At 35.1% G+C, this 27,165-nt stretch overlaps 1 protein-coding gene across 2 annotated transcripts in view; it reads right to left on the reverse strand.

Moving 5' to 3' along the window:
• Positions 1 to 6,698: 6,698 nt before the first annotated feature.
• LOC123525152 (FAS-associated factor 1-like) overlaps positions 6,699 to 27,165 on the reverse strand; it is a 32,059-nt gene continuing 11,592 nt past the window's right edge. The window contains exons 5-19 of one of the 2 annotated variants that reach the window (XM_053538137.1): positions 25,742 to 25,833; positions 25,257 to 25,354; positions 24,527 to 24,635; positions 24,125 to 24,208; positions 19,413 to 19,505; positions 18,960 to 19,092; positions 18,635 to 18,698; positions 16,439 to 16,520; positions 15,555 to 15,709; positions 15,023 to 15,159; positions 12,100 to 12,188; positions 11,212 to 11,292; positions 10,304 to 10,414; positions 8,896 to 9,111; positions 6,699 to 8,289 (exon numbers count right to left, since the gene is read on the reverse strand). In XM_053538137.1, the coding sequence (XP_053394112.1) occupies positions 8,206 to 8,289; positions 8,896 to 9,111; positions 10,304 to 10,414; positions 11,212 to 11,292; positions 12,100 to 12,188; positions 15,023 to 15,159; positions 15,555 to 15,709; positions 16,439 to 16,520; positions 18,635 to 18,698; positions 18,960 to 19,092; positions 19,413 to 19,505; positions 24,125 to 24,208; positions 24,527 to 24,635; positions 25,257 to 25,354; positions 25,742 to 25,833 (1,628 nt within the window). In that variant the 3' untranslated portion in view covers positions 6,699 to 8,205. Of the gene's footprint in view, positions 8,290 to 8,895; positions 9,112 to 10,303; positions 10,417 to 11,211; positions 11,293 to 12,099; positions 12,189 to 15,022; positions 15,160 to 15,554; positions 15,710 to 16,438; positions 16,521 to 18,634; positions 18,699 to 18,959; positions 19,093 to 19,412; positions 19,506 to 24,124; positions 24,209 to 24,526; positions 24,636 to 25,256; positions 25,355 to 25,741; positions 25,834 to 27,165 lie in introns of those variants that run through there. The other variant, XM_053538138.1, reaches the window with a different exon arrangement.

A 27,165-nucleotide genomic window follows, 5' to 3' on the forward strand; every position in this document is an offset into this window, starting at 1 on the left:
ATATCAAGGCTTGCAGTTTTGGACATCAAGATTTTTAAAGTTTTTTCTGCATGGAATTCAATTCTTTGGAAATTTTTTAAAAGGGGACCACCCAAGGATCATTCCTGTGAAGTTTGATTTAATTCTGCTCAGTGGTTTTCAAGAAGATTTTTTTAGAAAATGTTGACAGATGCACGACGGACAACGGACATTCAGCAGTCACAAAAGCTCACCATGAGCCTTTGGCTCAGGTGAGCTAAACAAGAGGGCCAAGATGGCCCTAGGTCACTCACCTGACAGTGTAAACATGTTTGACCTAGTGATTTCATGGAAACAAATATTCTGACCAATTTTCATTAAGATTGGACCAAAAATGTGGTCTCTTAAGTGTAAACAAGTATTTTCTTCAATTTGACCCAGTGACCTAGTTTTTGAGCCAAGATGACCTACATTTGAACTTGACCTAGATTTGATTAAGGCAATCATTCTGACCAATTTAACTTCATCAAGGCTATCATTCTGACCAAAATTCATGAAGATGAATTGAAAAATACAGTCGCTCTATTGCATACATGAGGTTTTTCTTTAATTTGACCTAATGACCTAGTTTTTGACCACAGATGACCCATATTCTAACCTGGCCTAGACTTCATCAATGCAATCATTCTGACAAAATTTCATGAAGATCAGTTGAAAAATACAGCCTCTATTGCATACACAAGCTAAATGTTGACAGACGACAGACGCCGGACATCGAGCGATCACAAAAACTCACCTGAGCACTGCTCAGGTGAGCTAAAAAGCACACACCTTTTCATTTTATTTTGAATAATTGTACTCTAAATTCTCAAAACTTTGGAAGGGCTCATCCAAGCATCTTTTGTGTTAAATTATTTCAAAATTGGAGCAGCAGTTTCAGTTTCCAATATATACCAGGAAATTTTGATGAATGGAAATTATGCTAACAAATGTGGAAAAGGGTCACCTGAAGAACATTTACAGAAAATTATTTTTTCATATCTGACCAGCAGTTTAGCCTTAGGAGGTGTCTTTTGAAGATCTATTTTAGTTCTAAAGACTTCTAGGTGCATCCTAGATAGGTTTGAACAACTTTGGTAGAGCACCCATCCTAAAATTTTATCAATTTGAATTGTTTCAGAAATATTGTTTGAAAAAAAAATGTGAACGGATGGACAGACAACAGACAGTGTGCTAAAAAAAATGTTTTGAAAGGATGGGCATGTTAAAAAGACTTCTGAAAAAAATTGAGAAATTGATTCAACAAACTTTGTCAGAAATAATGTACTACTTTTCACTTTGTATGTTACTTTATAATATCAAATATATATTTTTTTTACAACAACATCACTATTCTTTATAAAGTTCTTCCAACTGTAAACAAGAAACATTTACTCAATGCCCTTTCATGCAATACCTTTCTGCATAAAATGAAGTTAAAAGACAAAAACGACAAAAACATTTTTATCATTTTATTATAGCGTTGTATTCTCAAATTTAAGATGTAAATGGACAGGAATTTATACTGAAACAAGCAAAATGACACATGATCAATTTATATCATTCAAAGGTTTTTAACCTTTAGCCTGCGAAATTTCTAAAATGGTCTGGTCCATCATTCAATTTGGGCAGTACCACTTATTATTCAATGAGATGCTCATTGAAAATTTACTGAGGAATAGCAAACAGCGAAGACCATGATCAGACTGCATGGATGTGCAGGTTGATCTTGATATACACTGGTCGCAAAGGCAAAATCACTTGCCACCAGCAGGCTAAAGGTTAATACAACATGCATTTCTGGAATTGCAAGCCAATCTGACACTTAATATACTTAATAACAAAATTACAACTGATGTAAAAGAATAATGAAAATTCAATAACCAAAAGTTACTTACTTTAATGATTTTATTATCAAATTCAAAATCAATTTACTGTTTTCTAAATCAATCTTTCATTAAGAAGCTGTTTCGAGTTTCGATAATTAAAATTACTTTGGCAACAATTTGAATTATTTACTCCCTATTTTACTGCCAACCCTGTATTTCTATTGTTGAGTGAAGTATTTTGAATTTCAAACAATTAATAATTTCAACTGATCAGGACACAAAAGAACTATGGCCTACACAATATTACATCTTTTCTATGATTCTCATATTTGAATAGAATAGGACATGTAACCATGATCACACTGTCAACAGAAAAAGGTCTATCTCCAGCTTTATAAAAGGGCAAGGACAAATATTGAGCTGCATATACATATATATTTTTCATAACTTTGATGCCTTCATTAACATCCATCACAAAGCAGTGTCTTTAACAGTTAACTTACTAAGCTTTCAAATATTGTAGATACCAAACACCATCCTGTAAGAACTGTTAAAGATGAATATCAAAATATCAACAATTTCCAATAGATTACCGTACTACTATTGTTATTTCAGCATTCTTTTAGCCACAAACATAACTGTATAAATCTGTACCAGGAGAATAATGAAATCACATTCACAGATCTGACAAATATCTGACAACTGAAATTACGGTTATACCAACTTAACTGCCTGTATGTAGTTTTGGAGATAAGATCTATACTTTCACTAAATCCAAATTGAGCCGTGCCATGGGAAAACCAACATAGTGGGTGTGCGACCAGCATGGATCCAGACCAGCCTGCGCATCCGCGCAGTCTGGTCAGGATCCATGCTGTTCGCTAATGGTTTCTCTAACAATAATAGTCTTTGAAAGCGAACAGCATGGATCCTGACCAGACTACGCGGATGCGCAGGCTGGTCTGGATCCATGCTGGTCGCAAACCCACTATGTTGGTTTTCCCATGGCACGGCTCAATTATTCATTTCACTGATAAAAGTAAATTACATTGATAATGCTACCAGTAGTCTATAAATGAAACAGTCTATTTCTTGAGGAAATACTTTATCTTTGATTCCATGCTTTCATTAATCCCTAAAATTAAAACCAAACGTACAATATTCCCTTTTCTTAACCCTTACCCTGCTATATTTCTATAATGGACTGGTCCATCTTTCAATTTGGACAGTACCACTTATTACTCAAAGGGGTTTTCACTGAAAATGTACTGACTGAATAGCGAACAGTGCAGACCATGATCAGACTGCACAGATGTGCAGGCTGATCTTGGTCTGCACTGGTCGCAAAGGCAGAATCATCTGCCGCCAGCAGGCTAAGGGTTAAAAATTTGAGACTCACTAATTCAAATAAGTATGAACGCTTTTGCAGAAACCTGAAAACTATGTGCCAATGAAATGAAATGACTTAGCAGTAACTCATTAAAATGCAGATGTACTACAGCAATAACTTTGTCATACCAAGTTCATTTAAAACATCTCTATACATTTTCATAAACAAACATGTGACCATATCTAACAACATACGATTATTTTCATCTTATTAGAGACTTTTGGCAAAACTAATCATAAAAGTTTTATCTATTATAAAAAACGAACGACGGCAAGTGGGGGTGGGGCTAGGACTTTAGAACAAGAAGAGTTAAGGAAAAAAACATAACTAGTAACAACTGTATTGGGGAAAGCATAAACAAAAAATACAATAAAAATATAAATACAATGTACATTATCACATCATTATCAAAAAGATCAAAGTAACTATTTCTACCAGTATTATTGTACATGATACCAAGGCTGAAATTTCATACAAGAACAACTATACGCATATGTTAAGAAATCCTTGTATATTTCAAAACACCTCTGTGATGTTAAAATGCAAGACAAATGAATATTTATAAGATTTAGAAGTGAAAAAATTGGAAAAGTCTGATTTTAATGTAAAAAGCTACTCAATTTACCTATCAGACAAGTTTCAGCAGACCCTTGTCACAATGTGTAAAGATTTACTGAAAGTACCAGTGTGTTTATATATATACTGAAATATCAACCCTTCCGTTATAAATGATTTTCTTGCATATGAACCCTTTGACTAGTAAACTACTATTGTATCAAGACAATATATTTCATGAAAATTTCATATTAATCCCTTCATAAACAAAGAAACTAAACAATCCAACTTCATTCACTCTAACCCAGACCACCTGAATACCTCCCTGGGCTTACACATGTCGTCTAGGCCTAACAAAATCTCTATCTAGAAGGCATTGTTCTACCCAGGATTCCTCAAACAAGCATGGATGAAATTCTCAAACCATATCCCATTTGGTCATTTGGTTTCAACAACTATTTAAAAGCATATATTACACCTTTTCGCTCCAACACATGAAAGGTTTGAGTTGAATCTCAATTACAGCTCTGCCACTCTTTAAAACCCTGTTTAATGTACATTTCATTTAAAGGTTGAACTTTACTACATTTTCAGACAGTAATTTACCAACATATGAAAGAAACAGGATTATCAAAATATTTTGCAAGTTTTAGGAACAGTTCCATGAAGTTGCAGAACACTGCCTTCAGTTTGTTCTATTCAAACACTTTTTAGTTTTCTTTCATTGTACTACATGCATTTGAAAAAGAAAAGAGATGTCGGTTGACAGCACACTCGACTATGTGAAGAATTGGTGGAAGTATGGGGTCAAAATATTACCAGCCATTTTCAGACAAAAGAAGAAAAACAGATAAGACAAACTATGTACCTGTATTTGTGGGCTTAGATAAGTCTTACACACTATGGCAATGTGTGATGGGAATGATGGTAAGCAAGTGTTCAAAGTTTCAAAGCCATAAATGGAACAGTATAGACGAAATATGGAATAACTAATTTCAGTCAGAAAAGGGTCATAACTGAGCTAAAGTCCTTGTTCCCAGTCCTTGTCCTAGTTATGTAATCTTGCCTACATTTGTAGACTATGGTGGTAAACAAGTGGTCAAAGTTTCAAAACCATATGACAAACAGGTTAGGCAAAATAATGACTGGTATGAAAAATTCAACTGATTTCCAAGTCCAAAAAGGGCCATAATTCAGCCTAAATAGCCGACAGATTTATGCACTCTTGCCTACAGATGGAGATCATGACGATGAACACTTTATTCAAGTTTCAAAGCCACATGTCAAACAGTTTTGACAAAAACTGAACCAATTTCCCAAGTCCAAAAAGGGCCCATAATTCAGCCAAAATAGTTGACAGAGTTATGTACTCTTCCCTACAGATGGAAATCATGAGGATAAGCAAGTGTTCAAAGTTTCAAAGCCACATGTCAAATAGTTTTAACAAAACATGTAATTGTACGAAAACTGAACCAAAAAAATTTCCAAGTCCAAAAAGGGCCACAATTCAGCCAAAGTACTTGACAGAGTTATGTACTCTTGCCTACAGGTAGAGACTAATATAATACACAAGTGTTCAAAGTTTTGAAGCGATTTGTCAAATAGTTTTTACAAAACATGGACTTGTACGTAATCTGAACCAATCTCCAAGTCCAAAAAGGGCCATAATTCAGCCAAAATATTTGACAGAGTTACCGTAGATACCCATGTATAATGCGCAGTTTTTTGACCCCCGGGACCACCCCCGAATCGTGGGTGCGCATAATACACAGGTATAGACAATTTTCCAACTTCAAAACAAGTTTGTTACCGATGTTCGCCATTTTGGTAAAGGGAAACTACTCCCCGCGCTTACTGTCTCCGCTAAAATCTAAGATTGCCGTTACGTTCCGTAAAAGATCGAATTGTTTATTTTTCTTTCAAACAAAATTAATTTCATATAAATTTAAAAGTATTTTGACGAAAGAAATGTTTATAAATCACAAAAATTATGTTACTAATTAAAGATCGAGAATTATCTTTAACCGAGATCAAACTGTGAACAACATAATTGACACGAGGTGACACGTTGATTGCCGGTAATTACTGGCTTTATGATCGTGACAAAAACACTATCACACCTTTTGTTATCAGTTTAAATTGAGAAGCTCATGTCATTTTGAAAGATACCATTCCGAAATATTGAATTAGCTGCTATTTATTTATTCAAAATAGTGAATTAAAAAAGGTAAAACAACAAATATAACAATAATTTACTGGTTTTATTTTCGAGAAAACAAAAATCGATAGTACCGCGAGACCGATGCTGCTCTCCGCCGTGGAGATAAAATTTATTACCGGTGTCGATGTAAACTCTACTTTCGTTTTCCATCCACCTCAAAATTGACCAAATTTTTTTTTTTTTTTTTTTTTTTTCCCCAGGATTTTGGACTAAGATCGGGGGTGCGCATTATACACGGGTGCGCATTATACACGGGTATCTACGGTATGTACTCTTGCCTACCAGAAGAGACTGTTATAATAAACAAGTGTTCCAAGTTTGAACTAAATATCTTTGACGGTATACAAAATATTACCATTTCATAAAAACTTTAACCAACGCCGACGCCGGGGTGAGTAGTATAGCTCTCCATATTCTTCGAACAGTCGAGCTAAAAATATGGAACTTTGGAGACAATTGTTTTGTGAAGTTTAATCGGCACATAACTGTATATGCTTTCTTTGTTATTGTAGTTTCTACAAGCATGACATTCCACATCAACCAAGGAAAGTTGAAATTGTGTACTTTAAAGATGGTATCAGATGGAAATTTCTAATCATTGTGAAGAAACAATTACGGGTCCACTAATTTAAACAAAGGTAGTTGAAATAAACCCCAAATCTCTAAGTTAAGAAATAACTGGGAACAAGCAGGACTAACAAATAGCACGTATTTTAAGAAATAACTTTATACCCATAAATATGACAGTAATCTAAAACAAATAAAACATACATCAAGAGCACCAAATATGCATTTTTTTGTTTACAATACTCAAGAGCGCTGATAAAGGAGTATTCAATATTTTCATTAGAAAATTGTAAACAATACAAATACTATAGACGATATGTAAACAAAAATAAAACTGATACTTGGAAACAAATAAGAAATGGGAAACCAACAAAAATTGTATTAAAATGTGATATACCCATTACATATTTACTAGTATTATAAAGCAAGAAAGTTTATCATTTTGTAAAACAATATGCCTGTTACTGTCTTTTTCTATTGTCCATATTCACTTACTGTACATCAATGGAAAAAGTTTCACAAGATTTAATGTTGCATTGACTCAATTATAGATCATATGGAGACTTTCCAGCTTTTCATGGTGGCCAAATACCCCAGGTGCACCTCCCTGCAATATTTCATCACATACTAGTACCTATTAGAACAAACAACTTCTTGTAAGCCAGCTGGATAGCTTCCTGATATGAAGGAATTCTACAAGATTTCAACAGTGATTCTAGGAACAGTAAACTTTGTCTATTTTTTATTTTCAGAGTTATAAACATGATTTTTTTTCACAAATGTATAATTCACTGAAGTTATAACTTCACCAATACACAGACATTTTTCCTCAAAGTAAGATTTCAGATATTTGTAACTAAAAAATCTTCCTGTATGACATAATATAGTGTTTTCCCAACATACTGTGAAATCATTAAATGTTCGTGGGGGACTAACTTCATGCCCACGAAATCAAATGATTTTACAGTATATTCTTAGTCCAGAGATTTGGAAAAAATCATAGAAAAACCGAACATCAATTTCTATGAAAAAAAATAAAAGCTTTCAGAATTGAGATGTCATTTCTATTATTTGTCCTAAAATATATATTTTTTAAATGGAAATTAGACACAATTGCACAGAGTTATGTGTGATTTCTCACTATTTTCATTATCTAAACTGTGACAAAAAAAAAAAATGTTTTATAAACAATGTGTATCAGAGATTTAATTTTGCTGTTTGATTTTAACAACATTAGATTCATAAATACTTGCACTATATAGTAAACTTCAATCTTTGATAGTTAAATGATGTTACTGGCTCTATTTCTGTGACATAAATACATAAAAACTAAAACTGAAAGTTAATATTTCAAGGCTGTGCCTTAACTCAAGTTCACAATATATTACACGTAACAAGAGAACAGCGCATTTCCATCACTTTTTTGTCCAAGGACCATGTACACGTACGTAACTACACGAGCACAGTGAGTTAACGTTGAGCTTCAAATTTTCTGAGGAGGGGTTATGCTTTAGCTATACCACAGGGGGTTTATGTTCGAAGGCTTTTTCCACGTTGCCTACATAAATATACAGGTATATTTACACTAAATCGTCCCACGATTCCAAGAATGAAAGCAGATCTGTTATGGCACTTTTATCTTGTATCTAAGTGCGTTCTTCAAGAATCAAAGTTTCTTGTGGACACAATTTTAAGGCTTCTAAAGTCTGATTTGTATCTTCATTTGATAACTGAAATACAAAACGCACATTTACCACACATTCTTACTGCTCTGGTCTATAAAAAATCTTCTTTCCACCATACCTCCTTTTGTCTCAACATAGCTTTATTAATAATGGTTATTCAAATATTCTGAACTTTAGACATGTTAAAGAAACGTTTACTATTTTTTCATACAAATAGTATAGGTAACAGTTAAACAAAAAATTAAATCCTTCAAGAAATTTTTGTTAATTTTTACATGTTTTCCTTATGTAGCTTTTTTAATATTGTAGCATGACATACAAAACAATTTGAGCCGTGCCATGGGAAAACCAACATAGTGGCTTTTTGACCAGCATGGATCCAGACCAGCCTGCGCATCCGCGCAGTCTCGTCAGGATCCATGCTGTTTGCTTTTAAAGCCTATGGGAATTAGAGAAACTGTTAGCGAACAGCATGGATCCTGACCAGACTGCGCAGGCTGGTCTGGATCCATGCTGGTCGCAAAGCCACTATGTTGGTTTTCTCATGGCGCGGCTCATTTAGGTTTTGAATTCCCTCATATTTAATCTCAAACAAGTTGATAACAAGTTTCTTAATTACTGTAAAAGAAGTATGCTATGACCAGTACTTACATCTTTTCGTGGATAAGTTTGCAACAGTTTATAATCTGTGAGATGAAAGCCTTTGGAAGTAATATAGTTTATAACTGCTTGTAATTTGTTGCTTCCGTAAAACTTGCGCAACAGCATTTGTCTGTCTGGAGTTCGAATACGCAGAGTACATGTGACCTCTGTGCAACCCTGAGGTGGTTCTTCTGGAACTTCTTTGGCCAGGGATGCTTCTATTGCCTGGAAATTATACATTTAAATGACTCATTCAAATTAGTAACTTTCACTTTGAGTTATGGCATGTTTACTTCATCTGGCCAATAAAGTGTACATGCTACCTCTTCAACAAAATTTTACAATATTTTATTTAACTCCAATTGGTGTAACAAAATTTATCCTAGGTCATCTGTCCAAAACTGCCTATAGCAAAAATACCCCAAGTATAAGTGTGCCAATATTTAGAATGGTTAACCATCAGAGTTGATGGTGTTTTGCGCCATTATCCATCAGTAAATTCAGGTAAAATGATTACAATAAAAATTAAATTTTTATTTAATAAGGGAAACATAAAATGTGTCTGATGGATCTCAACAGAATTTCAGTCAAATTTTATTTGTACAAAGTGAAATAGACATTTGTGTGGATATTAAGCTTCTTAGTTCAAACTGACTGTCTTTTGTTCTGATCTGTTAAAGATCAAATAGCCAGTAAATATTGACAATCAGCAGGATATCCTACTGTATCACCTTGTATCAGTTCTGGTGTAGACAGTTTTGATCTCGGTTAAAAGTAATACTTAATCTTCAATTAATATCATAATGACTTTTATTACTTCTTTCTTCAAAATACTATTAAATTTACACAAGTGTGTTTAAAAAATAATCTACTTTTATCTATTACAGAATAGAATGGCAATTTTAATTCTTAGCCTAGTCAGTTTAAGCACAGAGATTATTACAAGATTATTCCCATTACAAACTAATTTTGTTTATTTGCATTTTTTTCAACAGTATTTAAACAGGTATTCCTGACTAACCTGTTCTCTGCAAGTAACTGCAAACTTCTCTTAATAAACCAGAAGTGGAGGACAAATACTTTCAGACCTACTGTCTGTTATCAAATTGTCATAGAGAACACATACACTTTGCTCAAGTATCAAACTCACTGCCTGGCAATCTATAGATCTGTACTTTCCCTATCACACTAAGCAGGCTGGTTTACACTTATTCTGAAGTTGGAAAACTGTCTATACCTATGTTCCTATCCCAGGCGTAAAGAAACTATGGGTATTTACGATAGCACCATTACTACCGACAATAAATCAAAATTTGACATTTTTTGGTCTGAAAGCAGACTAACTTGAATGACATTATCATTGAATATCCTTTGCAACTGCTACCCACATTGGTAACTTCAAATTTACAAAGTTTACCTGTTTCATAGCTTCATCCTCCATTTTCTTTCTCTCCTCTTCGGCCTTTTTCATTTGTTCTCTTCTTTCTATCTCCTGTTGTTTTCTTTCCTCTGCCAATCTTGCTTCTCTCTATCACAGATATAAAGTGAACATACAGCAAAAATATCATAGTTTTACAAGAGCTGCCAGGACAGTAAGCTCCACAATTCATTCTTACTTCCAAATAGAGAAGAAAATTAATACCAAAGTAAAACTAAATAGAGCTGTCGGAGGGCAGTAATATGGACTAATATGGCCTGGACTTCAGTCAAAAATAAAAAAAAACTGAAAATCTACATTCTCAAGCCTTAAATCTCCATTTTCAATAGAGTTATAAAGGGAAATTCTGGCAAACAAAAGCTTAAAATCAGGACCAGTCCTGAAAAATCCCAGATCTGACTATTTAAAAGTGTAGTCACTAAAAAGCAAACATACTAGTAATGAAACCATAGATGTGAACAAGTACAAATGGGATAATTCACCAAAAAGAAAGGGGCATAACTATGTGAAAAAGCAAACCAGAGTTAACAGGCCACAGCTTTTATGACAATCTTAAATGTCTGCCTGTTCAAGACATTGTTTTCCCTATATAAGGGACAGTGTGGAATGAAAAACAAAGCGTTAAAATGGTTTTTCATCCATGCTGTCCTGGAGGTTGAGAAAACAGCTAACAGTCTCAGCTAATTCATGCCGGTTCGACATTTACATGCATTATTTTCACGACTTCTATAACTTCGCTCATGTCAGTCTCAGATATTATATGAAACTTCTGCCAATTAGTGTTTTTTGTTGTTGTTGTTGTTTTTTTAAATTTGTTTCAGTTTGTTCACCTACCAGTTTTCATCAAAGGTATTATCTTTCATGAAATATGTAAGGAAGAAACAAACCTTTTTTCTATCAGCTTCCAATGATTCTTGGTATGCAGCATCTTGCTCAGTTCTGATATTTTCTCTAGCTTCTCTTTCAGCCTGAATGTGAAAAACAAAGTTACTGAAAACACATTGAGTTATCATTTCACAATAAAACAACATTATTTATTTACAGAAAATATTTGATTTTTTTAGGGATGTTTACATCTTAGTTATAAAATATTTAGTATCCCATTTTGATACAAAAAGTAGATTCATTACATAGCAACACTCTGTGCTTTTCCTTTTACTTAAGGAAAAATGTATACTAGAACCATGTCTCAATGTACAAGATCATCCCCTCTGCAGCATAGTATTTTAAATACTTTCTTCTTTCCTTTTTACGTGCTTGAAAAAATCTAACAGCCTTTTTTTTCTTGATAAAGTAAACCTGATACTGAATATAAATTCTACTTGTTTACCTTACTTAAGGAAGGGTTGGTTTTCAGTACATTAAATAATGACCAAAAAACACTGATGAAAGGTCCTAACTACTCTGTTAAAGAGAATACCGTATTATAATGGAATTCCTGACAAGTGGACACATCATACAATCATCTTGGCCTCAAATAAGATCTTTCTACTGAATGTAACTGTTATAAATTTCAAACAAGTCAACTTGTACTTTGGTTCTCAGGCTACACGTTTTGAGCAAATTCCACTACATGCCTGCAAAATTTCTAAAATGGACTGGTCCAACACTGAATTTGGTCAGTACCAATTATTATTCAAAGGGGTGTTAACTTTAAATTTACTGACTGAATAGATGTGCAGGCCGATCTTGGTCTGCACTGGTTGCAAAAGCAGAATCACTTGCTGCCAGCAGGCTAAAGGCTAATGTTAACTTCTAAATCACAATATACTAACCTCTTCTGCAATATCTCTCTGTTGTTGCTGTGAAAACACCTCCTGATCCTGTAACAACTTTGACATCAGTTCATCAACAGTTACATCACCTATTAAATGTGACAAGCATTTCATACTGAGATTACACAACCACAAGTTTTACTTATACACTGATTTTGTTGGGTTTAAAGTCACACCGACACAAGTATAGGTCATATGGCAACTTTCCAGCTTTTGATGGTGGAGGAAGACCCCAGGTGCTCCTCCGTGCATTATTTCATCACGGGTGGGCACCTGGCTAGACTAACCAATCTTCCGTAAGCCTGCTGGATAGCTTCCTCAAATGAAGAATTCAACAACCCGAGTGAGGCTCGAACCAAAGTTGGCGAGGGGCAAGAGATTCTAAGTCAGCAACCTTAATCACCCAGCCACGGAGGCCTCTACTGATACACTGTGTTTAGTTCAGTTAACACAAATTTATTTTAGCTTGACTGTAATGAAAGCTTACAGTAACCTGAAGTTGGCTTCCTGGGATAAACCAGTAACGAAGTCATTCGAGGTTGTATGAAGTCACAACTCCACTGATGTCTGCATCTCCATGACCTTCTAGTTTTAAAATAACAGGCAGAACAAAATCATCATCTACATTGATAATTCATGATTACAACTAAATTCCTTCTTCTAGAAATAAAACTTTTACAGTCTAGCTAATGCAAGAATTAGCTTTTCTACTTTCAGTGAAACACTACTCAAGCATCGCTGAATTGTGCACAAGAGCCAACTCAAACATTTTACTCTTCCCCTTGCAACTTCTAGCTATCAGTGTGTTATATTGTAGTTTACAAACTCTACAGATGTTTTATTCATTTATACTGTGTTAATCCTTTCGAAATACTGCTGTTTTTACTTGTTATTTACTACTTCTTATACAAAGTACTCTTTTTCTAATTCCAACAAGAGCGCCGCCAAGCGGGGCAATATACGCCCGAAGGCTTACATCATAGGTTGGGAGCAAAATTTTAAGAACTTGACTGTTGAAGCCCCAAAGGACTGGAACAACAAAAGGGAAACTTCAAAAAACAAATCTAAGTCCACAAAAAAAAATTCAAAGTCTACAAAAAAATCCTTATCAGGTACAGATATGTAAAAATACACCTTAAAATTGGAGGTACCATCCATGTTGTACCACAGAAAAGTGGTCTCGGTTTTTCCCTACGGCCAATAATAAAAAAGTTTCAAAATAAGCTATTTATAGTAACATAAAAGGGAAGTAATTCAAAAAAAAATTACTGTAAGTACAAACAAGAGCACCGCCTTGCGGGTGCTGACGCTCATCTGATTTTTTTTGTGTAATAGAAATTTTGTCCTACCCATGATTTTCTAAGTCTAAAAAGGGCTATCATTCTTGCAAAAAGCAGGATAGAGTTATGTTTCTTGATGTTCAGTGTCCACTTATGATGGTGAAAAACTGTTGCAAGTTTAAAAGCAATAGCTTTGATAGTTTATGAGAAAAGTTGACTTAAACATAATACTCAACCAAGAAAATGATTTTCTAAGTCCAAAAGGGGCAATAATTATTGCAAAAAGCAGGATGGAGTTATGTTGCTTGCTGTACAGGGTCAGCTTATGATGGTCAACAAGTGTTGCAAGTTTCAAAGCAATAGCTTTGATAGTTTAAGAGAAAAAGTGACCTAAACATAAAACTTAACCAAGAAATCTGATATTTTCTAAGTCCAAAAGGGGCCATAAATCTTGCAAAAAGCAGGATGGAGTTATGTTTCTTGCTGTACAGGGTCAACTTATGATGGTGAACAAGTGTTGCAAGTTTTAAAGCAATAGCTTTGATAGTTTAGGATAAAAGCTGACCTAAACATAAAACTTAACCAAGAAAACTGATTTTCTAAGTCCAAAAGGGGCCATAAATCTTGCAAAAAGCAGGATGGAGTTATGTTTCTTGCTGTACAGGGTTAACTTATGATGGTGAACAAGTGTTGCAAGTTTTAAAGCAATAGCTTTGATAGTTTAGGATAAAAGCTGACCTAAACATAAAACTTAACAAAGAAAACTGATTTTCTAAGTCCAAAAGGGGCAATAAATCTTGCAAAAAGCAAGATGGAGTTATGTTTCTTGATGTACAGGGTCAACTTATGATGGTGAACAAGTATTCCAAGTTTCAAAGCAATAGCTTTGATAGTTTAGGAGAAAAGTTGACCTAAACATAAAACTTAACAAAGAAATCTGATATTTTCTAAGTACAAAAGGGGCCATAAATCTTGCAAAAAGCAAGATGGAGTTATGTTTCTTGCTATACAGGATCAGCTTATGATGGTGAACAAGTATTCCAAGTTTCAAAGCAATAGCTTTGATAGTTTAGGAGAAAAGCTGACCTAAACATAAAACTTAACCAGGCAACGCCGACAACCGCTCAAGCGATGACAATAACTCATCATTTTTTTCCAAAAAATCAGATGAGCTAAAAAAGAGATCTGCCAAATAAAAACAAGAGCACTGCAATGCAGAGCAATATACACAAAGCAAAGTCATATATGACCTTTGACCCTTAAGTGTGACCTTGACCTTGAAGTGAGACATCCGGAACATGCGCTCTGCACGTCATCTGGGTGTGGTGAACATTTGTGTCAAGTTTCCTTGAAATCCTTCAAGGGGTTCAAGAGTTACAGCGCGGACACGAAATTGCTAACGGACAGACGGACGGACAGACGGACACCAGCGTCATAACATAATACGTCCCTTCGGGCGTATAAAAATCTTATATAAGCCTAGAGGTATGCTCCTTTAACATCAATAATTATACCTCACAAAATCTTCATGTGCATAAATACCCTTACAACCTGAAAATCCAACTAGTAGAAACTTGAATGTTTTACTGAACCAATCTCAAACATACTATGCATTTTACAAAAGTTACTTCAAGTATATTTACCTCTAATGACATCTACGACTTCATTTGTTGCCCTTGACCTTGATATAATTAACAACACTGGCAGATTGTCTGGTTTGTAACTCCTTATCTGATTGGCTGCTACACTGCCGAAATGTCTTGTTGCCATAGTGATTAGCCTGCAACAATTGCTACATAAATTAATACCATAAATAAGACAATAACTTATTTATTTCAGTTATTGCTTGGCCATGTCAATCTAGCTTGAATAATATTGTAAAAAAGCTTTCTTTTTCACTTCTGGTAAGACTGTTTTTATTCTGTTTTCTTTTTATCCATTTCTAACAATTTAAAATTAACTCGAATCATCTATGACTTCCCAACTTAACTGATGAAGTATGACCTCAGGTGCCGCTTTAAACATCATTCAAGACAGAGGAAGACACATGGAGAGAATGATCAACCTTTCAAAAACCAATTCAACTGAAAGAATGTGAGAACAATTTTTAAGATCAAACTGAAATTTAAAATCACATAATGAACAATTCTACTCAAGCTGTTATAAAAAAGTTACCTTGCAGAGTTTGTTTCTAGGGTCATATCCCAGGCCCAGGTGAGGAAGTTAGTTGTGAGATAGTTGACTATACCCACATTACAGAATATCTGAGAACAGAACACATTGGCAAGAATACTGCTGTCATGATGTAGGTAGATTGCTAACAACTTCCTCTGTAACATTTACATACATATATTGGTAAAACAGGATTTATTGCAATAACCTACAATGACATGAAAACATTACATCTATTTCAAACATCATGGAAAAAATATTTCTCCATTTAATCTCATCATGTATTTTTAGCATACTGTAAAAAGAAACAAACACAAAATTTTGCTTCTGCCAGCTTGAACACTTCCAGCTGTTAAAACTTATTTTTGATAAAAGCCATTCTAGGGGTACCCGGAGAACATTTTTTGAAATCTACAGTTCTAATCTGAATATTGTTTGGCTCTTTATTTTCCTTTTCAAAGAACTGAACTTCAAGTGTTTAAGGATAGTAGACTGTCACATCTGTTCTGCCATTCTTCAAAACTGTATCTACACCTAGATATTAGCAGACACTGTCAACTGATATTCTTAATGCTTTTCAGCCCTTGAAACCAACTCTTTGGACATTATTTTACTTAAAGTGAAATTTTCAGACTATGCAAGTCATTTTAAAACGTTTATACAAACATTTATATTCCATGATAGCTACTTTATACAATTATTTAAATATCCAACTCACTTTATTTTCTCTATGGCTTAAACAAGTTTCAGTACTTAAGGACATGCAAGGAATTTAATTCTGAAGCTCTAACAATATTCAACACTTCTATATAGATACAGCAAAATACAAACATGGTAAAATTACTAGATAATATAAGCACAAACATACAGTCCAACAGCTACATTACCTCTCTTGCACTAACAACTAGTGCATCTTTGATGGCATTATCTAAAGAACCAACATAAAATACTGGATGGGTTTCACCATATCTGAAAAATTTGAATTGCAAACTTTTACTTTCATTACTTTCTTTTACTTATTACTTGAAAACTTATATGATCTTATCTTACCATATATTTACAACATAAAATGGGATATACAGTATTTGTCTGTTTTAACACACACACAAAAACAACTGAGGTCATGTGGTGACTTTCCAGATTTCAATGGTTGAGGAACACCCCAGGTACCTATACCAGCATCATTCAAACCACAGGCAAGCATAGCAGTAGAACCACTGAACTTCACAACTTTTTTATTTGACAACCTAAACAGGGCTTGAACTCAGAGAGATGAAGCATAAGTAATATGAAGACATTGCCATGAAGATCTCAGGGATATACAATGACCTTTTTGAATTGGTGGCAAAGTAGCACTGTATTCCTTCTAGCTGGCTAATCATTTAGTAGTAACAATACTTCACAGCAAAAGATTAAGCCTGACAAGTCTGTTAAACAAGCGGACCATGATGGTCCTGAATCGCTCACCTGCCCCCACATGAACTGAGTATGACATCGTTTTTTTCTATTATTTAACATAGTGACCTAGTTTTTGAGCTCATGTGACCTACTTCTGAACCTGACCTAGATATCATCAAGATAAAAATTCTGACCAATTTTCATGAAGATCCATTGAAAAATATGGCCTCTAGAGAGGTCAAAAGGTCTTTCTATGTTGAGACCTAGTGACCTAGTTTTTGACCGCAGCTGACCCGGTTTCAAACTTGACCTAGATATCATCAAGATGAACATTCTGACCAATTTTCATGCAGATCCCATGAAAAATATGGCCTCTAGAGTGGTCACAAGGTTTTTCTATTATTTGACCTAGTAACCTAGTTTTTGATCGCACGTGACCCAGTTTCGAACTTGACCTACATATCATCAAGATCAATATTCTGACCAATTTTCAAACAGATCCCATGAAAAATATGACCTCCAGGGAGGTCACAAGAATTTTCTATTTTTAGACCTACTGACCTAGTTTTGGACCGCAGTTGACCCAGTTTCGAACTTGACCTAGATATCATCAAGATGAACATTCAGACCAACTTTCATGCAGATCCCATGAAAACTATGGCCTCTAAAGTGGTCACAAGGTTTTTCTATTATTTGACCTACTATCCTAGTTTTGGATCGGACGTGACCCAGTTTCGAACTTGACCTATATCATCAAGATGAACATTCTGACCAATTTTCATGCAGATCCTATGAAAAATATGACCTCTAGAGAGGTCACAAGGATTTTCTATTACTTGACCTACTGACCTAGTTTTTGACTGCAGTTGACCCGGTTTCAAACTTGACCTAGATATCATCAAGATGAACATTCTGATCAATTTTCATGCAGATCCAATGAAAAATACGGCCTCTACAGAGGTCACAAGGTTTTTCTATTATTTGACCTACTGACCTAGTTTTGGACCAGACGTGACCCAGTTTTGAACTTGACCTAGATATTATCAAGATGAACATTCTGACCAATTTTCATGCAGATCCTATGAAAATTTGACCTCCAGAGAGGTCACAAGGATTTTCTATTATTTGATCTACTGACCTAGTTTTTGAAGGCATGTGACCCAGTTTCGAACTTGACCTAGATATCATCAAGGTGAACATTCAGACCAACTTTCATGAAGATCTTTTGCAAAAAATATGGCCTCTAGAGAGGTCACAAGGTTTTTCTATTTTTAGACCTACTGACCTAGTTTTTGATGGCACGTGACCCAGTTTCGAACTTGACCTAGATATCATCAAGGTGAACATTCTGACCAACTTTCATAAAGATCCCATTAAAAATGTGACCTCTAGAGTGGTCACAAGCAAAAGTTTACGGACGGACGCACGCACGCACAGACGGGCGCAGTGCGATCACAAAAGCTCACCTTGTCACTTTGTGACAGGTGAGCTAAAACAAACACTTTCATGACTGGAATCTTAAGGTTATTTTTACAATTGTTTTCATATAAATAAAATCTATGTCTGTAATGTGTAAATGAATAGGTAATATGATTATAGTATTTTTTGTATCTTTCAGTGACAGTTCAAATCAAAAAAACTCTTTAACAGAAGTGAGAGAAGAACATGTAGAGAAACAAACTAACCTTTCTCTGAATTCTCGTGTGAAGTGTTCAAGAGCCTCAGTTTCATCCTTCACTGATTCTGGCACTATACAGAAAATGTAAGATTGCATATTTGAAACTTGGATAGAAATGCAGACATCATGTCAATCAAAATGAACAAATACATTCCACATTTAAACTAGCTTTAGAAATTGTGATCAACTAAGCCATTTCCACTGAAATCAACATATTGTATGTCTAAGAAATTAATGATCTCATAACAGTTTGCATCTATCTGCATAAACTTTTACATGAAGTAATTCTATATGGCTAAAAGTTAAAGTTTATTACTTAGACTACAACATACTTAGAGGATCTTGTTTTCTTCTACCACCAGTATGGTCATCATGTGAAAATAGTTCTGAATCATCGTACACCTGACTGTCTTGAAAATATTCCTCATCTTCATCTTCACTTATCTCGATTTCATGAACTGCTTCCTGGATAATAATGAATTCAAATCTTAAACTAGATGCCCACGGGCAACATGACAAGCCCGCCCTTTGACCCTTAACTGTGACCTTGACATTTGAGATAGAGTCCGTCACAAGGAGTTAAACATTCATGCCAAATATAAACAAGATTCCTCAATGCATGTCAAAGACTTAATGAAGGGCGAGTGATTCGATGTCAGCAAAATCAGCCATTCTACCACAGAGTCCCCAGCAAAGACACGTGTTCCCCCAACTATTATTATATAACTGTTAAGACTCTACAAATACAAACTTTCTAAACAAATGGAGATTAAATCCAAATTTACCTGCACAGTTTTCCTACTAGTGCTACTCAGATTTGATCTTGTCAGCTCCAACATATGACTGGGATATGACAGACCTATACAACCTATAGCTTTCTGAAAAACAAGAATAAAATGTTTTATATTGATAGAATTAAAACAAGAAGCCATGATGGCCTTAGATCGCTCTCTTGAAAATGCACAGCCAGACTGAATAATTTTGGAAGAATGCTGAGAAATTACTTTTAAATCAGGCCAGTAGTTCCCATGGAAATTTTCTAAGTAGGCATATAGGGTAAACAAGCTCCACTTCCTGGTGAAGGAAGTTAGTAACAGTCACCAAAGGAATGCTTGAAACTGTTTTCAAATAAAGTCAGCAGTTTCAGAGGAGAAGATTTTTAAAGCTTTCCATAATAGTCATATAGAGAAACCAGCCTTGACCTGATGCAGACATGATTCTTAACAAATCAACATAGCTTGAAGTAATTTGGTACAGGGTACAGGGTCATCAAAGGAACATTGCTATCAAATTAATTTAACATTGTATTAGCAGTTTGAAAGGAGATTTCTAAAATTTTCCATACAGTCCATATTCCATATAGTCATATAGAAAACAAGAGGGCCATGAAGGCCCTGTATCGATCACCTGACCTATTGACCTAAAGATCATCAAGATTAACACTCTGACCAAGTTTAATTAAGATATGGTCATAAATGTGGCCTCTAAAGTGTTAACTAGCTTTTCCTTTGATTTGACCCAGTGACCTAGTTTTTGATCCCACATGACCCAGATTCAAATTTGACCTAAAGATCATCAAGATTAACATTCTGACTAAGTTTCATGATGATACAGTTATAAATGTGGCCTCTAGAGTGTTAACAAGCTATTCCTTTGATTTGACCCGGTGACCTAGTTTTTAACCCCACATGACCCAGATTCGAACTTGATCTAAAGATCATCAAGATTAACATTCTGACCAAGTTTCATGACAAGAGGGCCATGAAGGCCCGGTATCACTCACCTGACCTATTGACCTAAAGATCATCAAGATTAACATTCTCACTAAGTTTCATTAAGATATGGTCATAAATGTGGCCTCTAGGGTGTTAACTAGCTTTTCCTTTGATTTGACCTGGTGACTTAGTTTTTGACCCCACATGACCCAGATTCGAACCTGACCTAAAGATTATCAAGGTTAACATTCTGACCAAGTTTCATGAAGATATAGTCATAAATATGGCCTCTAGAGTGTTAACAAGCTTTTCCTTTGATTTGACCTGGTGACCTTTTTGACCTCACCTGACCCAGATTTAAACTTGACCTAAAGATCATCAACATTAACATTCTGACCAAGTTTCATTAAGATTCAGTCAAAAATATGGCCTCTAAAGTGCTAACTAACTTTTCCTTTGATTTGACCCTGTGACCTAGTTTTTGACCCCACAAGACCCAGATTCAAACTTGACCAAAAGATCATCAAGATTAATATTCTGACTAAGTTTCATGAAAATAAAGTCATAAATGTGGCCTCTAGAGTGTTAACAAGCTTTTCCTTTGATCTGACCAAGTGACCTAGTTTTAGACCCAACCTGACCCACATTCAAACTGGACCTAAAGATCATCAAGGCTAACATTCTGATCAAGTTTCATGAAGATACTGTCGTAAATGTGGCCTCTACAGTGTTAACAAGCTTTTCCTTTAATTTGACCTTGTGACCTAGTTTTTGACCCCAGATGACCCAATATCGAACTCGTCCAAAACTTTATTGAGGGTAACATTCTGACCAAGTTTCATTAAGATTGGGACAAAATTGTGACGTCTAGAATGTTAACAAGCTTTTCCTTTGGTTTGACCTGGTGACCTAGTTTTTGACCCTAGATGACCCAATATCAAACTCGTCCAAGATTTTATTGAGGGTAACATTTTGACCAAGTTTCATTAAGATTGGGCCAAAATTGTGACCTCTAGAGTGTTAACAAGCTTTTCCTTTGATTTGACCTGGTGATCTAGTTTTTAACCCCAGATGACCCAATATCAAATTCATCCAAGATTTTATTGAGGGTAACATTCTGACCAAGTTTCATTAAGATTGGGCCAAAATTGTGACCTCTAGAGTGTTAACAGTCAAATTGTTGACGCCAATGGACGACGACGGACACAGGGTGATCACAAAAGCTCACCTTGAGCACTTCGTGCTCAGGTGAGCTAAAAATACAGTCATAAAGGTAACCTTTATAGTGTTAACAAGCTTTTTCTTTGATTTGACCTAGTGACCTAGTTTTTTATCCCACCTGACCCAGATTTTAACGTGATCTATAGATCATCAAGATTAACATTCTGACCAAGTTTCATTAAGATATGGTCATAACTGTGGCCTCTACAGTGTTAACTAGCTTTTCCTTTGATTTGACCTGGTGACCTAGTTTTTGATCCTACATGACCCAGATTCTTACTGGACCTTGAGATCATCAAGATTAAAATTCTGACCATGTTTCATGAAGCTACAGTCATAAATGTGGCCAAGATTTTATTGAGGGTAACATTCTGACCAAGTTTCATTAAGATTGGGTCAAAATTGTGACCTCTAGAGTGGTAGTAAGCTTTTACTTTGATCTGACCTGGTGACCTAGTTTTTAACCCCAGATGACCCAATCTCAAACTTGTCAAAGATTTTACTGAGGGTAACATTCTGACCAAGTTTCATTAAGATTGGGCCAAAATTGTGACCACTAGAGTGTTAACAAGCTTTTCCTTTGATTTGACCTGGTGACCTAGTTTTTGAACCCAGATGACCCAATATCGAACTCATCCAAGATTTTATTGAGGGTAACATTCTGATCAAGTTTCATTAAGATTGGGCCAAAATTGTGACCTCTAGAGTGTTAACAAGCTTTTCCTTTGATTTGACCTGGTGACCTAGTTTTTGAACCCAGATGACTCAATATCGAACTCAAACAAGATTTTATTGTGAGTAACATTCTGACCAAGTTTCATTAAGACTGGGCCAAAATTGTGACCTCTAGAGTGTTAACAGTCAAATTGTTGACGACGACGGATGAACGACGGACACAGGGCGATCACTAAAGCTCGCCTTTGAGCACTTCGTGCTCAGGTGAGCTTAAAACTTACAAACTGCCCCCTGGTGGTCATTCTTTTTCAAATGAAATAGATCTAAGGGAATTTAGTAAAGGGTCATTCAAAGAACATTGCTTTTAAACTATTTTGATATCAAGCCAGCAGTTTCAGGTGAGAAAATTTTCAAAGTTCTCAATGAAGTTATATAGGGAAAACTAGCCCAACCCAAATGAGGCTATGTTTTTTAATGAAAAAGAACAACTCGAGGAAATTTGATAGATGGTCACCCAAGGACAATTGCTGTGAAATTATTTTGAAATTGGACCAGCAGTTTCAGAGCAGAAGAATTTCAAACTTTTCCATACAGAATTACAGGGAAAACTTGTCCTTCCCCCTGGCAGCCATGTTTTTAATGAAACAGACTGATCTAAAGGAATTCAGCTGCAGGCTACCCAATGAACATGGCTGTCAAATTATTTTGAATTTTGTCAGCAGTTTCAGAAAAGATTTTCAAAGTTTACCAAACAATCATATAGGGAAAACTAGTACCGCATCCTGAAGGCCATGTTTTTCTTTTTACAAAACATAATTATCTGAAGGGCTTTGGAAGAGGGTCACCTAAGGAACATTTCTGTGAAATTATTTCAAAATCAGGACAGCGGTTTCTGAAGAGAACATCTTTAAAGTTTTTCCTTTTGGTTGCCATGGCTACCAGAATTCTGCATGGATGACCTTAATTTGAAGGAATCTGAATGAGTCCACCAAAGGAACATTCCTGAGAAGTTTGGCTGCAACTGTGTTAATGAGGAGACTTTCTTTAAAGAATCTATGGATGACGGATGGACAGACATACAACAATCCTTAAAGCTAAAGAGATGCCATGATTATCAAGACAACTACTGGGAATCTCTGACTTGTCCAGTTTCAATTATCACTAACTGTTTGATATGAAACACCCTCTAATGTTGAAAGTAAATTCATAACTTATCAGCAAATATTTTAACATACTTAATCAATTACAGGTTGAATTTGTACAAATTGGAAAATCTTGTATACAGTTCATTTCATGTTTAACTGTAATTCAGATTTATAAGCAATAAATGAACATTAACAATATTTTGACATCAATTTAACAACAGAAATAAAATGTAGGAAGAGAAAATATTGTGTGTAATGACTGGGACATCCCTCATTAAAACATTAATGTTAGTACCAAAACCTGCAACATCTCTAACAAACAAGTACCATGCAGCCGTGAGGAAAAATACCTTTCTGTCACAGTATTACAACTTCTTTTAAAGCTTTTTTCCTTAGCCTGTCTACACAGAAACTCTTAAAAATCTTTTTACAAGTTCTCCCTTGCCTCAGGATTAAACTCTCAGCCCAGATTGATTTTCTCCACACTTACTTAATAGCCCAATATGCTTTAACCTTTAGCTTTCTGTCGGCAAGTGATTCTGCCTTTGCGTCCGTGCAGACTGATCATGGTCTGCACTGTTCGCTATTCAGTCAGCACATTTTCATTGAACACCCCTTCAAATAACAAATGGTATTACCCAAATTGAATGATGGACCAGTCCATCTTAGAAAGTGAGCAGGCTAAAGGTCAAACAACAGATAACATGAATTTTTCAATATACACAATGGAGTAAAACTTACAGAATCTTCAGCAGCCTCTGGCCAGCCTGTCCAGATCTGGTGTCTTACAGGAATATCTGATACATTGTACGTGTCCCTCTTCACCTGTGTAAAATTTACACCGAAATTAAGTAAATGTTCATCCCAAATATTTCAGGAAGTTTAAAGTGCTGAAATCTGATAAAATAAACTTTATAATGTCAGATAATTCTGTGTTTAGTTCTTAATAAGTGTCTAGTTTTTCTTATGATATAGCTCACTCTTATTGATAATATATTTTATCTGTTTTAACAAGCAGTCAACTGAATGTAATATTTGTACAATGTAGCATTTTGTTAAATTTTGCAATTCAAATGGAATGTAAATAAGAGAAAACAGAGTATAGTTCAGTAACAGTAGATAAAGCATGGTAACTGTACTAACCTCTTCCACAGTTTTTGTCCCGGGAAAGTTGAGGTTGAACTGGTGATATTTACTGTTTTCCTTACATGTTATCTTCAAGTTGTAGTTTCTACTCAAGTTGTCTATTACACTGGAACAAAGAAATATCATGATACTGTAAAATCATTGAATTTTGTGGGCATGAAAGTTCGTGGTTTTGGTCAAAACAGCAATTTCGTGGGGATATGAATTAGTAGATTTCAACTTTTGAACATAAAATGAATGGGAATTTTACTTGTTCATTGGGATTAAATTTCGTGGATTGATTCAACCATGACAATTAGTCCCTCATGAATATTAATGATTTCACAGTAGTTAACATCAAATCAATATTCACAGTTAGCGAAAGTACTTTGTCCTGTCTTTCAGCCGTACAATCATGTGACAGGTACACAGATTGTGAAACATTTTTCATGAAAAAGACATCAGTTTTATCTACAAAATTTTTGGTGCAATTCTGTTGTCAAACATGAATACCCACTTGAAAATTATGCTTCAATTATCTCCAGTAAAACACTTAGGAAACAAACCGATGTATTTAACCATTGTATAAAATATCTGAATAATTATCTTTTTTTTTGTTGGACTGAGTAACACCATCACAGTTTCGATCTATTGGTGACTTTTCAAGCCAACCTCCGAGCAAAGAAATCTTGAATTTTACTCTTGTTAGGATTTAGCCAGACAGATAAGAGAGAAGACTGTAGAGTACCTGGATGAAGTGGTAGCCGTCGGCTCTATTTGGTGGAAATCTGGTGTTAACAGAAATAGTGTATTCTCCTTTGGTAAATGTAAATCTCTAAGCAAAGCCTGGAAGTAGAAGCAACTTTAGCAGGTAATACAGTAAAAACCTCTATGATTGCATAACCTTGAAACATTCTAATCACTTCACCTACAGATCAGTTCAAATTTTCTTTCCAATATTTTATTTGAAATTTTCTGACTATGTCATATGCACATAACTAATTAAACACAATTATGTCATGCAGATTGAAAAAAAATCACAGATCATTGCTTTTAATGATAAACTACTTTTAAAGCCAAAGAAAATTTCGTAAGATGTTAAGTCCATCTTTCTATTAATCCGCTATATTTGATTTAATCTTGTGAATAACCTTTGGCAATATCATCTGTAACACAGGCTCTTACATTAATACATGTACGTGTCCTTTCTCATAACACAAAACTTCCACTTACATTATCTGTAACCTTTCTGTTTGCCCATCCTTTCAATTCCTGTTTACTGATAGGTATGCCTAGGTCAACACTTAACTGTTCCTTTATTTGTGCTGAAAGTCAAAAAATAAAATAAAGATTTGTTACAGACTATCTTTAAACAAGAGGACCATGATGGTCCTGAATCGCTCACCTATCTCCACATGACCCAGTGTTCAACTGAGTATGACATCGTTATTTCTATTATTTGACATAGTGACCTAGTTTTTGAGCACATGTGACCTAGATATCATCAAGAAAAAAAATTCTGACCAATTTTCATGAAGATCCATTGAAAAACATGGCCTCTAGAGAGGTCACAAGGTTTTTCTATTACTTGACCTAATGACCTAGTTTTTGAAGGCACGTGACCCACTTTTAAACTTGACCTAGATATCATCAAGGTGAACATTCTCACCAATTTTCATGAAGATCTCGTGAAAAATATGGCCTCTAGAGAGGTCACAAGGTTTTTCTATTTTTCGACCTACTGACCTAGTTTTTGACCGCACATGACCCAGTTATGAACCTGACCTAGATAACATCAAGCTGAACATTCTCACCAATTTTCATGAAGATCCATTGAGAAATATGGCCTCTAGAGAGGTCACAAGGTTTTTTCTATTTTTAGACCTACTGACCTAGTTTTTGACCGCATGTAACCTAGTTTCGTTCTTGACCTAGATATCATCAAGGTGAACATTCTGACCAACTTTCATAAAGATCCCATGAAAAATATGGCCTCTACAGAGGTCACAAGGTTTTTCTATTTTTAGATCTACTGACCTAGTTTTTAACCCTATGTGACCCAGTTTCGAACTTGACCTAGATATCTTCAAGGTAAACATTATGACCAATTTTCATGAAGATCCATTGAAAAATATCACCTCTAGAGAGGTCACAAGGTTTTCCTATTTTAGACCTACTGACCTAGTTTTTGACTGCACATGACCCAGTTTTGAACTCGACCTAGATATCATCAAGGTGAACATTCTGACCAATATTCATGAAGATCCATTGAGAAATATGGCCTCTAGAGAGGTCACAAGGTTTTTCTATTTTTAGATCTACTGACCTAGTTTTTGACCCCACATGACCCAGTTTCGAACTTGACCTAGATATCATCAAGGTGAACATTCTGACTAATATTCATGAAGATCTCATGAAAAATATGACCTCTAGAGAGGTCACAAGGTTTTTCTATTTTTAGATCTACTGACCTAGTTTTTAACCCCACATGACCCAGTTTCGAACTTGACCTAGATATCATCAAGATGAACATTCTGACCAATTTTCATGAAGATGCATTGAGAAATATGGCCTCTAGAGAGGTCACAAGGTTTTTCTATTTTTAGACTTAATGACCTAGTTTTTGACCCTATGTGACCCAGTTTCGAACTCGACCT

This window comes from Mercenaria mercenaria, chromosome 3 (assembly GCF_021730395.1).
Source record: "Mercenaria mercenaria strain notata chromosome 3, MADL_Memer_1, whole genome shotgun sequence".
Classification (NCBI taxonomy): domain Eukaryota; kingdom Metazoa; phylum Mollusca; class Bivalvia; order Venerida; family Veneridae; genus Mercenaria; species Mercenaria mercenaria.